Here is a 12,391-nt window from a genome sequence, read left to right as displayed (position 1 = left end):
GCAGCACAGTCAAGTGATATCATCTTACATTGAAACCGGGTCTTCTGACACTCTGGGGAGCGAAAGTTCTGTGAAATATCGTCCCAGGTGCCAGGCTGTGTGTGTGGTTCAGACAGAGGTCTGTCTCCCAGCACCTGGCACAGACCTTCCCCCGGAGAGCAGGAGCCGCTCTGTTTGTTTGCTGGGTGCACGACACCTGATTGGGCTGCAGCATGCCGCCAATGAGTTCCGCAACACTGCCTCACATCATTAAATGCTATTTTGCACCTGTGAATTATAATTTTTGACTTTCACATCAATACAGTGGGGGAGCTGAGGCATGGTGAAATTCGGAGTTGTGTTTTCTTGATTCTGGGAGTGCGCCTCGCCCCTTTGCCTTTGTTTTTCTGCAATTTTCTCCTTTCCCGAAGGTGCTGGCGGGCAAAGGCACACCTGTGGTGCCGCAACCCAAGGGGTCGTTCTTCCTGTGTGAATCTAGACCGTCTTGGTTGGCTCTTCTGCTACAACAGCCACCACCTCTGCTCACTAACACGGGGCACACGCACGCATGCATCTTTAGCAGGAGTTGCTGGACAGTGACCAGGAGCAGGAACCCAGGCTGATTTGTCCCCTCGATCGATTGGAGCGCTGTAGTGACCATCCCTGGAACCCCCTCCCTACCGGCACTGTGGGAGCACCTCCACCGCACGGACTGCAGCGGTTCAAGAAGGCGGCTCACCACCACCTTCTCCAGGGCCATTAGGGATGGGCAATAAATGCCGGCCTCGCCAGCGACACCCACAGCCCGTGATTGAATAATAAAAATGACTGATGCCTCAACTGCGATTGACTAATTCAGCACTGATCGCACCCGGGACCTTCAGAATGTGCACGGTTCAGTGCCACACTGGGTGGCATATTTTCAAACTGAGCCATCGGGAGAGATACATCCTTGGCTCCAAAGATTTTCAGAAACCTTCTGGTGTTCCTTTTAATCGGGTCGGGAGGTGTCAGGGAAATAAAGGTAACCGGGTAGTGGATCTTGGGCTGATCACATCTATTCACACGTGTGGAACCCTGGCAGATACTTGTTCCTCTCCCCAGCCCAGTGTCCGAGGCCAATTGTTGTACTGTTACCCCCCCAAGCTCTGATCAGCCAACTCAGCTCAGGTCAGTGATTACACTGGCAAACATCTCCGACGCATGGCTTCACTTCATAAAGTTATGAGGGGCTTAGATAGAGTGGATAGGAAGGACCAATTTCCCTTAGCAGAGGGGTCAATAACCAGGAGGCACGGATTTAAAGTAGTTGGTAGAAGGATTAGAGGGGATTTGAGGAGAACTTTTTTCACCCAGAGGGTGGTGGGGGTCTGGACCTCACTGCCTGAAAGGGTGGTAGAGGCAGAAACCCTCATCGCATTTAAAAAGTACTTGGATATGTACTTGAAGCGCCGTAACCTGCAGGGCTATGGACCAAGAGCTAGAAAGTGAGATTAGGGTGGATAGCTCTTTGTTGGCCGGCACAGACACGATGGGCTGAATGGCCTCCCTCTATGCCGTAAACTTCTATGATTCTTTGCTGCACTACAATGTTAGCCTCCTCTTTCTCTCTATCCTATTGACAGCGGTGGCTACAGAAGACACAGAGGAACGCTGCAATTAGCAAATGATGGAGATTAGAAGGCAGAAAGTCCTGGAAAGATTTTATAGGTCGAAGGCCTAAGGCCCGAAATACCACCAAAATAAAAAGAGTAAAAAAGAAGACAATGTAAATCCGGAACTAATGGTTCGGTGATGCAAAGCATAAGGTTTAAAGCCCGTAGACTGTCAGAGGAAGGGAAGACTAAAGGAAGTTAAGGAGCTTTACACGTTCACTCTACATCTGCACGCAAGGGAATGGAATACTAGATAATGGCACAGGACTTCTAATAATGTCTAACGTAGTTATAATCTTCTACTGAAACTGAAATTAGTTCTGAAATCATTTCAAGATGCAGTTTCAAATGGTGCAGTACAACTGGATTTCCTCCTGGGTTGGCCAAGACTGAATTGGCGGGTGGTGAGTGGGGTGGGTTAATGTTAACCTAATGCGCCTGGCAGGAATCTGACAGGATCGGAGCGGGTGCCTGTTTTACAGTCCGCCTGCTTTTACTTTCCATTGAATCAACGGGTGCCCAGTCTGATCCCATCAGCTTCCCGCCAGGCAGGTTAAAACGACCCCCAGAAGAAATCAAATACAACAATTTCATTCTGCTCCAATTTGTACTTTGTTGTGGGTCAGCTGCAAGTCAGTTTGAGTAGGGGCTCCCACAGCCCCAAGTGGATTGCAGAATGGCCTACACGATGCCATTGCCTTATTCGACTATAAAGTCTGAGATGACCCCCACACACATATACACATTAATGCATAAATCAGAAACTTTAAATTAAATCAGCTTAAGGGGCCCTTGTCTCTAAACCGTGTCCCCCACCGTCACAGTGTGATAATTGGTCCACAGTATTTGCTAACATTTCCCCACCCAGGTTAGACTCAGCAAAACGGCAGTATGCCTTAGCCCAAAAGCCTGCCATTGTGTGCCTGGAATGGGTCCAGAATCATTCCAGATTATAGGGAATGATTAGAAGCACGTCGTAAGGAAAGTACAAGAGAACGAGCGGCTGACCTGCCAATGGCCATTCCTTACCTGCACATGACTTCATGTGTGAGAAGCACCCGGCACATTTCTGGGTTTTTATTTTGACCCTCGTAGATTATCGGCTGCAAGGAAAAGTTAGAGAATGGTTGGTAACCTCAGAAACACATAGAAGGTGAAGAACATTAGGAACAGGAAAAGCCCATTGGACTGGACCAGCACATCAACCCCTCCAAACCATCTTCTCACCAGATCCTTCAAGCCCTTCTCTTTCCAGAAATACATCTAATTGTCTCTAATTGTCATTCAGTCCGTAAGGGGGACCCCGAGCTTCCGGTCGCCTGTCACTTTAATTCCCCACTCCACTCCCACTCTGACCTCTCCATCCTCGGCCTCGTACACTGTTCCAATGAAGCTCAACGTAAGCTCGAGGAACAGCACCTCATCTTTCCATTAGGCAATTTATAGCCTTCTGCACTCAACCAAGAGTTCAACAATTTCAGACCATAACCCCTGCCCCTTTTTTTCTTTTTTTTCCCCATTCATTTGATTTATTTTATTACACTTCATCTAGATCCATCTTTTGTTTCTTAACTTGTCCCATTACCATCCCCTTTGCCTTGCACCATCCCTTAATGTCTCTCAATCTCTCCCGCCTTCCATCCTATCACAGACCTTCCCTTTTGTTCTTTCCTCCCCTCCCCCAACACTTGCTTAAAACCTGTTCCATCTCCAGCTTTTTCCAGTTCTGACGAAGGGTCATTGACCTGAAACGTTAACTCTGTGTCTCTCTCCACAGATGCTGCCTGACCTGCTGAGCATTTCCAGCATTTTCTGTTTTTATTTCAGATTTCCAGCATCCGCAGTATTTCGCTTTTGTCTAATTGTCTCTTTGTCTATTTCAAGGTCCTTCCCTGGTAACCTGGTCCAAAGCTCAGTTATCCTTTGGGTTAACATGTCCTGCCTGACCTCCCTCCTAACTTGTGTCCCTGGCATTTGAGTCCTTCACGGCAGTGAACAGTTTACAAGAATCAACTTTTTCAATTCTCTTTATAATCTTGAAAACTTAACTTGACTCACTTTAAACTCTCTTTGCCAAAGAACACAAGCCCAACTTCCTTAACTTCTTCTCAAAACTTAAATTTCCTGACACCTGGAATAATTTTGACTGTCTGCCTCTTATCCCTCTCAGTGCCAATGACATCTTTCCAATTATTTAGTGACATGAGGGCGCCTGACCAATTCCTTATAAAGTAAAAAAAGAGGAAGACTTGCATTTATGTAGCGCCTTTCATGACCTCAGGGTCTCCCAAAGCGCTTTACAGCCAATGAAGAACTTTTATTTTGGAAATGTAATCACTGTTGTAATATAGGAAATACGGCAGCCAGTTTGCGCACAGCAAGCTCCCACAAACAGCAATGTGATAATGACCAGATAATCTGTTTTTAGTGATGTTGATTGAGGAATTAATATTGTCCAGGACACCGGGGAGAACTCCCCCTGCTCTTCTTCAAAATAGTGGCCATGGGATCTTTTATGTCCACCTGAGAGAGCAGACGGGGCCTCGGTTTAATGTCTCATCCGAAAGACGGCACCTCCGACAGTGCAGCACTCCCTCAGTACTGCACTGGAGCGTCAGCCTAGATTTATGTGACAATGCAAGCTCTTTAGATTTGTGTTCTTAATAAAGTAAAATTAATACATGGATTAGAGTTAGAAATCTATCACCATTCCAAACTTATGGATCCGTGGTTTACACTCGGTTGTTAATGCTTCCCTTGAGCAGCTTAGCGGAACTTTTTCTTCATGCATTGACGTCACGGGATAATGTGCACAGCTGCTAAATGTATCAAAGACTTAGGGGACTAGGTGCTGCAGTGGGTTAGACACTATCCCTTCACCTCGGAGACCTGGGTTCCAATTCAGCCCAGACTGACGGGATGAAAATTTCCTCTGGCTGTCAGCTGCAGCAACCATCCCCAAGTGAAATGAGATCCGCCTGTCTGTTGGCTTTAAGGGTCCCAAGTGAAATAGGTTTGGGGGAGTCTCAGCTCAGTTCCCGGTGGATATGAGCCAACATCACAAGAGCGGGCATAGGTTTTTTTCAAAAAGTGCCAATCTCACTCAAGAGAGGCTGCGGGCCTGGCCGGCAGAGGAAATGGGAGAAATTCACCCTAGTGTTACAGGAGGGTGTGTGTGCTTGGGAAGTTAGGCATTGTTGGGAACAGAGTAGAGGGAACTTTTCTCTGCACCAAAGCAATGCCGTATTTGTCCCGGGAATGATTGACATTGACACGAGGGGCAAAAAATGGGAGTGTTTTCCATTCCTCCAGCACAAAAAATTCACCAAATATATAAACAAGTTAAAATGAAGGTCTACCATGTTTGCATCACTTCACACCAATTACAAATTCCAAACTATCAGTGACACTTACTGTGTAAATACAATATGTATTAGGATACCGGTCATCTATAGTTCACCTAACATTTCTGCCACGCCAGCACATTTATTTTCCATGAACCACCAGACTCTGATGTTCACTGTGTATCTCACTGTACAATATCCCTTTCTCCAATTGTCTTCCCGTCTCTTCTAAAAGCGTTGCCTCCAGTTGGTGTACAGTACTGCACCTGCTGAAGACTGTACCCTTCAGTACCTTGCCTAAGAGTGAGCCGAGACAATGTTAACAGGCCTTTTGAGCATGGAGGGTGTCGCAGCTGAGCCTGATTCTGCCTATACAAGCAAACTTTCTAGCAGGAGTCGCTGAATAGTAATCAAGAGTGGCTGACTTTTTCCACTTCCTAGCCTTGGGTTCTGCGATCACCTGTAGCACCTGCATGACCTCCCAGAGATCAACTAATTCGGCACAGACCAGTCTGCCTTTATAGCCGTGGCTCAGTGGGCAGCACCCTCGCCTCTGACCCCGAAGGTTGTGGGTTCAAGTCCCACTCTAGAGACTTGAATACAAACACCTAGGCTGACACTCCAGTGCAGTGCTGAGGGAGCGCCGCACCGTCGGAGGTGCCGTCTTCGGATGAGACGTTAAAACTGTCTCAGGGATCCCACGGCACTATTTCGAAGAAGAGCAGGGGAGTTCTCCCCGGTGTCCTGGCCAATATTTATCCCTCAACCAACATCACTAAAACAGATTATCCGGTCATTATCACATTGCTGTTTGTGGGATCTTGCTGTGCGCAAATTGGCTGCCGCGTTTCCTACATTACAACAGTGACTACACTTCAACAAGTACTTCATTGGCTGTAAAGCGCTTTGGGACATCCTGTGGTTGTGAAAGGCGCTATAGAAATGCAAGTCTTTCTTTCTCAGTTACACATTGAGCAGTGCAGGAGCCACTGGGAAGTTTTCTGTTGTTCCTTCCATAGAATAAATAGCAAAAAAAATAAAGTTCAACGCCAAACTTTAATCAGTTATTAAAAGGACTCTGAGTGACAGAGGTGAAGACTAAGCTGCAAATCAATTCATAATTTGTCTGTATGTTCCAAGTGTGGTCCAATTTACAACCATCTCTGGGGGAGGGGTGGCAATCTTTATATTTTGGATTGTGATTTGCGGGAATCATTGAACCAAAATGGCAATTTGTTAGTTGCAAAATGTCAAATTTGGGATTGATCAGTTTGTAAGTAATCATGTTTGTAATTAAATAGTCTTTTCCTTGCAGGTCACGCGGTGACATGATGAAGGAGGGTCTTCAGCCCTTTCAATCCCCTCCTTACCAGGGCTCCTGGCTACAACACTGGGTCGGTAATGTCCTCCGCCTGCGTTGTGTTGTGGGACCCAGGCTTTTAATAAGGGGCACGATTCGGAAAGGAGGGGAGTCGACATGGCCTTGCGCTGCTGCCGTTCCATGTCACTTCCACTCAATTGCCTTCCGAATAGTATCAACACACATTAGGAGGGCTACCCGTAACACTGAGAGTGTGACCGATCACAGAGAGTGACAGACAATCAATGCCCCTACCTGTTTGGTCACAGAATCGATGAGTCGCACGTACAGGTCTTGCTCCGTTCGCACACCTGCACCAGAGCAACACGTTAGCAGCAAAAAATACACTTCGACTTTTTTTATATCATTTGCGACTGACGGAACAGAAAACGGGCAGCAAAGAGACGGCTATTATCTGGACAATCACACAGTATTTAACTGTATCTGGGAGGACTCGCGAGTGTGTGTGTGTGCCTGCATTGTGCTAACCCGGGTGATCCCGGGGATTGAGATCAAGAGCTTTCTGAAATCACTGCTTAACCTGCTATCAGTTTGTTCCACGTCTCTTTGCCCTGGTGCTCAGAAGTTACCTTTTCTATCCCGTGCATAGGCCTCGACAAGCTCTCCCATTCCATTCATTAAAAAAAAGTTACGTGAATTTATAGAAACAATGAATGAACTAGTTTACAATTACTACACGGCGCGACCTTTGGAGAAACTCTGGCGCCTCCCCTTCTAGAAATAAGCTTTTGAATATAATTTATAATTAAATCCCTGGTACGGTCGCTTTTATTGGGAGTTATTCTGATCAGACTGATGCTGTTTGTGTGCCAGTCTTTTCCCAAGATGTCCTCAGTGTTAGATAGGAGGAGGAGATAAATCATAAACCCTTTTTATCTTTCTATCGGTTTCGACCCGAAACGTCAACTCAAATTTCTCTCCACGGATGTTGCCTGACCTGCTGAGTTTTTCCAGCAATTGCTGTTGTTATTTCTATCTTAGAGCAAACGTGGAATCGCCCGAGCCTCCCGCCGTCAGTTTTCTTGTTGGATCCCAGCGACTGCACTGTCCCTTGGAGCTGGAGGTTTGGGCAAGTGTTTAAAATACTCTCGCCCCCTTCCCCCACCGCAGTTTAACTAAATCAAGTTGCTCCGGTCGCCCTGTGCAGCGCAGGGTGGCGCTCAGCACTTGCCTTGCACACACACACCGTGCCCAGAGTAAAGAAAAGTTCCGCAAGGGCATTTTAGGACGCGGCTACCGGGAGGAAACCGAGGAACTCGTGGCCCCCGGGCTAATCGCGGGACATCCAGGGCGGGCCTTACCGTTGCTGTAGAGCAGCTGCAGTTTGTAGTGGGTCCCGTTGTTGGTTTTATCGTTTCCCGGTTCCTGAAAGAGAGATTTCAAATAGTTTTGCGGGCATCCATTCCACCCTCGTCTGTTATTTCATTAACCAGGACATGCCGAGGCATTGCAAAGATAAATCATTCGGGAGCCTTTTCTGGATTAAAATTCCACTTAATTCGGGTTCATTTCGTGCAGTAATTCAAGCCGCGACTCTAACAGTTTCATTCTAATGTAACATCGACGGAGTGACCCCCAAAGGGAAAAGAGGGGCCCTTAGAATCAGTATTAATAAGAAATCTTTCAAAGTGTAGCTTTTGATACCCCAGTAAAGCGCTGGAGTGCAATTGTGTGATTTAATAACATTGTATTCCTTTTAAATCGGGTTTTGAACTGATGTGAAACTGACCAGGACCGGGAGCGGTAGATTCCCAGTTAGATAAAGTTGGGCAAAATAACATCCGTTTTTTTAAATAAAAATCACAGTCGAGAGTTTGATTCCGGTTAACTAAATGTCTCAACAGCGAATTCCCAGGGCTGAGTATTGAAACTCCTAGTTTCCCCCAACCCAATCTGCCAATTCCAACAAATTATCTTCACTGCAAAAATAATAATTTGTATCTCATCATTATCCAAGGGGCAATATCCCACTCCCGGTGCTTGTTGAGACCAGCAGAGGAAGGATGACTGATATCCTTAACAATTAACAAAATGCCCAAGTTCACCGACTGTGCCTGCACCTCCGTGTCTTGCTCCTTTCCCCGGGTAAGTAATTCCAGCCCTGCACAAATCGACACTCAGTTTCCGCGCGAACCGGGGGAGGGAGGGGGGATTCCTAGTCCGGGGAAACTCGCTGAACTGAATGAAACGGGGGAAGCGGCAGGTACAGGGGTTAGGAAACAGGAGCGGATCAGACTTTTTGATCAGAGGATGGTATAGCGCAAAGCGATCGATAAAACGCACCTGTAGCGGGAAGGGGGAGAGAGCTGAGTGGAGTTATCATCCCAGAGCAAATTCCAACCAGGCGCTGAACTACTTCTGGGCGAGCGGCTCAATATTTTAATCGCAATCAGTCTTTCAGGCAGCAAGATGATTATTATTATATCTGAAAGGTCTGACACTTGGGGAGAAAAAGGGGCATTTATTGGATTGAACCGCAGGCGGAGGGGGCTTGTCGTGGGGTGGGCACATTTGGAGTATGTGGTTTGTTTAATGTGCTAAACGTGAAACCTGCTGGCATTTCCCGGGGAAACAGCTCGCTCCTTTAGTTAAAAACAAACCTCTCACACAATTGCCACCCCGATGCCCAACGCCAGCTTTTATTTATCCCCCCCCCCCCCCACCACCGCTCAGTTGAGATGCCCTCATTGACTTACCAAGTCTTTCTCCACGAAGTCGGTGAAAGTGGTCCTCTCGATCTCCACGGGCTGCCCTTGCCTGTCATACAGCGCCAGGACAAAGTGGAAGAAATTGGACTTTCTTAAGTTGGACGGAGGCTGTTTCTCGAAGTGAGCTCTGGCCAGAGCCACGCCGCTGAGGAGAGACAGAAGAGGAGAGAGAGAGAGAGAGAGAGAGAGAGAGAGAGACACTGAACAACTTCCCCCAAAAAACAAACGGCATGCAGACACAGTAATCGCCGGCACCATTCTCGTTCGTGGCCATTTACCAAACCAGGTGCATACAAGGCACAAGAGCCGCTGCCAACTTGATGGCAAAGTACAAGACAAACCATCCTCTTTACCAACAATACCAGAAGTCAGAGAGGGACAGTGTTGCGCGGCCGGACACTGGGATTTGTCACCTTTTCAATCGCCAACTTTGTTCAAATAAAAAAAAAATTAAGACAATGGGGTGAGCTGAAATAAACAGAGATGGCGAGGAAATCTGTTTCTGCAACTGATTCCACTGAATTTGTGTTTCTGTGTGTTCCGCGCGCTGTTATCTTCATTTATATCTTACTGCTAAACTTTACAGACCTTCTAAACCGCGCTCTTATTCAGCACCTGAGATGTACGACTGTCATTTCCCAGTATGTAGAATCACTGAACAGTAACATGGTTAACAGGTCGGAGGACAGTAAGTACACCGGTTCAACCGATTACAATTATGGCAAAAAAATTAAAATAAATTATTAAGATGTAACTGGGAAAGGTATTTCATAGAAATTATAGAAATTTACGGCACAGAAGGAGGCCATTCGGCCCATCGTATCTGTGCCAGCCGAGAAAGAGCTCTCCAGCCTAATCCCACTTCCCAGCTCTTGGTCCCTAGCCCTGTAGGTTACCGCACTTAAAGTGCATATTCAAGTACTTTTTAAATGTGGTGAGGGTGTCTGTCTCTACCACTCTTTCAGGCAGTGAGTTCCAGACCCCACCACCCTCTGGGTGAAAAAAAGTTCTCCTCAACTCCCCTCTAATGCTTCTACCAATTACTTTAAATCTATTTATTCTTAAGAGTCATCTCCGGCAGGGGAGTGGTATCAGAGACAAATACAGTTTCTATCCAAAAAGCGAGCTGGACAACACAATGCAATCTAAGAATATTAAAATCAGAAATGTACAGTCAGGGCATGACTGAGAGTCGGGCTGGAAGGCAGAGGGTGTGGGAGGGAGAGAGACCCCGAATTATTGAGACCCCTAGCAGAACTTTAAACACTATTAATAATCAAGGGCAGTGATTCCTTTATTGTGACTGAGATTGAAGGGCATCGGTTCGCTCAGAGAAAATGTACCGAGTTGGGTAAATAATTAGGCACAAGCCTACAGAGCAAGCGGGGTGCCAGTGATCTTATTTACTTCAAATTTGTTCTCATTGTTTGTTTTTTTGAAATTTGCAAAAATGAGTTCACATTTGAAATCGAGTCGAGGTAGATAAAAGGAGGCGGGTTGCGCGTATTCTGATTTCAAACCCTGCTCCAAATTATAAACTCTCCGGGAAGCATATTATTGAATGAAAATACAATAATTCACATCCTGACATCTCTTTATTGGATGAATTGAGATGTCTGCATGTTTTATATTTGTAAATAAGCGCACAGAACAAGCTGAATGTCGCTGGCAAGTGCGGGCGGTTGCTTTAGATTGGGTGTGGACATAATTATCTCTTAAATGTGTAAAACTGTTCATTTCAGGTTGTCAGTTCCAGTTGTAGGACCGTCTCAGGTATGTGTCTGTTTCATAACATAATCAACTGCACTTTGATGTCCTCGATTCCTGCTTTCCCTGGGAGGGATATTCACCAAGCGGGAGACAGAGCCAAAGACTCTAACCCAACTATTCTGAGATCAAAGTTTCCTTTTTTTTAAAATTCATTTTAAATGTGCTTTTTTTTGCCCCTTGTCTATATTAAGCTGTGCGGAACAATACACGCTGAACGTGAAACACCGCCCGGTCCCCGTTGCATTTTAATTCAGTATTTAACACATACTGGTGCAATTTTAAAAAAATTATTAGCAATCTCGTGCAGTACAATTGGGGATAACAACTGTATCACAGTGGGGGTGGGGGGGGGGGGGGGCAAAGGGAGCTCTAGTTTCCTAGTTTCCTAAAAATTGATTCTCCCCCCACCCCACACACACACTAAACTGCAGCCTGCGTCCTAAATAATTTCTGCTCTGCTGAATTTCAATCGTCGAGAACTGCAGGGAATGCATTGCTTTTTACAGTGGTCATTATAAGTTAAGGGGGACTCTGCAGTTTTTTAAGCGGTGCAAAGGGGTGAGTGGGAGAGGAGGTGGCGGGGGGTAGGGTGGGGTGGGGTGTGGGTGGGGGTGGGGGGGGGTTAATTTGCAACGCGGTTGTCAGTTTTGCCAATGATTATTCCAACTGATAATCAACCTGTCGCTTAGTTTTGGTACTGTACCTCTGCGCCGCTACATTTGCGGCCACCACCCCTACGGTCCGGACCCAAGATCGCACAGCGTCCATTCCACTGCCAGTCGATTTGTCTTTGATATCAGGCCCTCCTCTAGGTAAGTGCTCCTGAATCCCGAACATTTAAAATAACAATAGTAAAGAATTAACACTTTTTAAAAAATATATATATTATATATATATATAAGCTCGATTGCAGAATCCTTCAAGACTGGAGTGAATGTGAAATCCCAGAATGGAAAGCGCTGTGCCTTCTCTCACACCGTTTCAAGTTATACAGACTGAAGTTGCTCTCTAAGATCTTCAATGCCACAGAGTTCGCGGAGGCGGTTAGCAGTGAAGTTTTTTTGGGGGGGGAGATTTATTTTCCTCTGGGTGCTGTCATCCTTCAAGCGCAAAAACCATCCAAGAATCGATCACGGGCTAACAAGCTTCATCTGCTTGCCGAATACGAGAGGAAATTGATCGGCGCTCACACACACACACACACACACGCACTGAATGTTCTTAATCCAGGGCGCTGGAGATGCAGAGGTGAGGGGCCTGGGAGTCTCTCACCGGCTCTGACATCTATAGCTCCATTCCGCCAAGCCCTGAATCTAATGAATGATTCCCTCTGCGGGAGGCCCCGCGCCAGTAATTGACAGCTCCGAGGGCGTGTCGGAGGAGCCCCTTGTACATATATGCTTTTTGGATCAGTGTTGCCTATTTTCAGATTGGGTAAAGTATGTGATTTATGCACGCCTTTCTCCCAGCTGTCACCAATAGGCTGCACATTATTACCATAATATGGGACTGGAATGTGGAAAGTCAGTTAAAACAATCGTAATCCAAATATTC

At 46.3% G+C, this 12,391-nt stretch overlaps 1 protein-coding gene across 7 annotated transcripts in view; it reads right to left on the bottom strand.

Annotated features, from left to right (window-relative positions):
• The window catches only part of LOC147097931 (transcription factor COE2), a 362,047-nt gene that overhangs the window by 341,044 nt on the left and 8,612 nt on the right, over positions 1 to 12,391 (bottom strand). For 4 of the 7 annotated variants that reach the window (XM_085971014.1, XM_085971015.1, XM_085971013.1 and 1 more), the window contains 5 exons: positions 11,541 to 11,659; positions 9,056 to 9,212; positions 7,661 to 7,724; positions 6,594 to 6,649; positions 2,664 to 2,737 (listed from right to left, as the gene is read on the bottom strand). In XM_085971014.1, coding sequence (XP_085827140.1) covers positions 2,664 to 2,737; positions 6,594 to 6,649; positions 7,661 to 7,724; positions 9,056 to 9,212; positions 11,541 to 11,605 — 416 coding nt within the window. In that variant the 5' untranslated portion in view covers positions 11,606 to 11,659. Of the gene's footprint in view, positions 1 to 2,663; positions 2,738 to 6,593; positions 6,650 to 7,660; positions 7,725 to 9,055; positions 9,213 to 11,540 lie in introns of all 7 variants that reach the window. The other 3 variants (XM_085971012.1, XM_085971017.1, XM_085971019.1) reach the window with 1 other exon arrangement.

This window comes from Somniosus microcephalus, chromosome 30, assembly GCF_052327205.1.
Source record: "Somniosus microcephalus isolate GS21.2 chromosome 30, FLI_Smic_1.0, whole genome shotgun sequence".
In the NCBI taxonomy this organism is placed as follows: Eukaryota; Metazoa; Chordata; class Chondrichthyes; order Squaliformes; family Somniosidae; genus Somniosus; species Somniosus microcephalus.
Note: the sequence above shows the minus strand (reverse complement) of the source record. Positions and strands in the feature narration are given on the sequence as shown.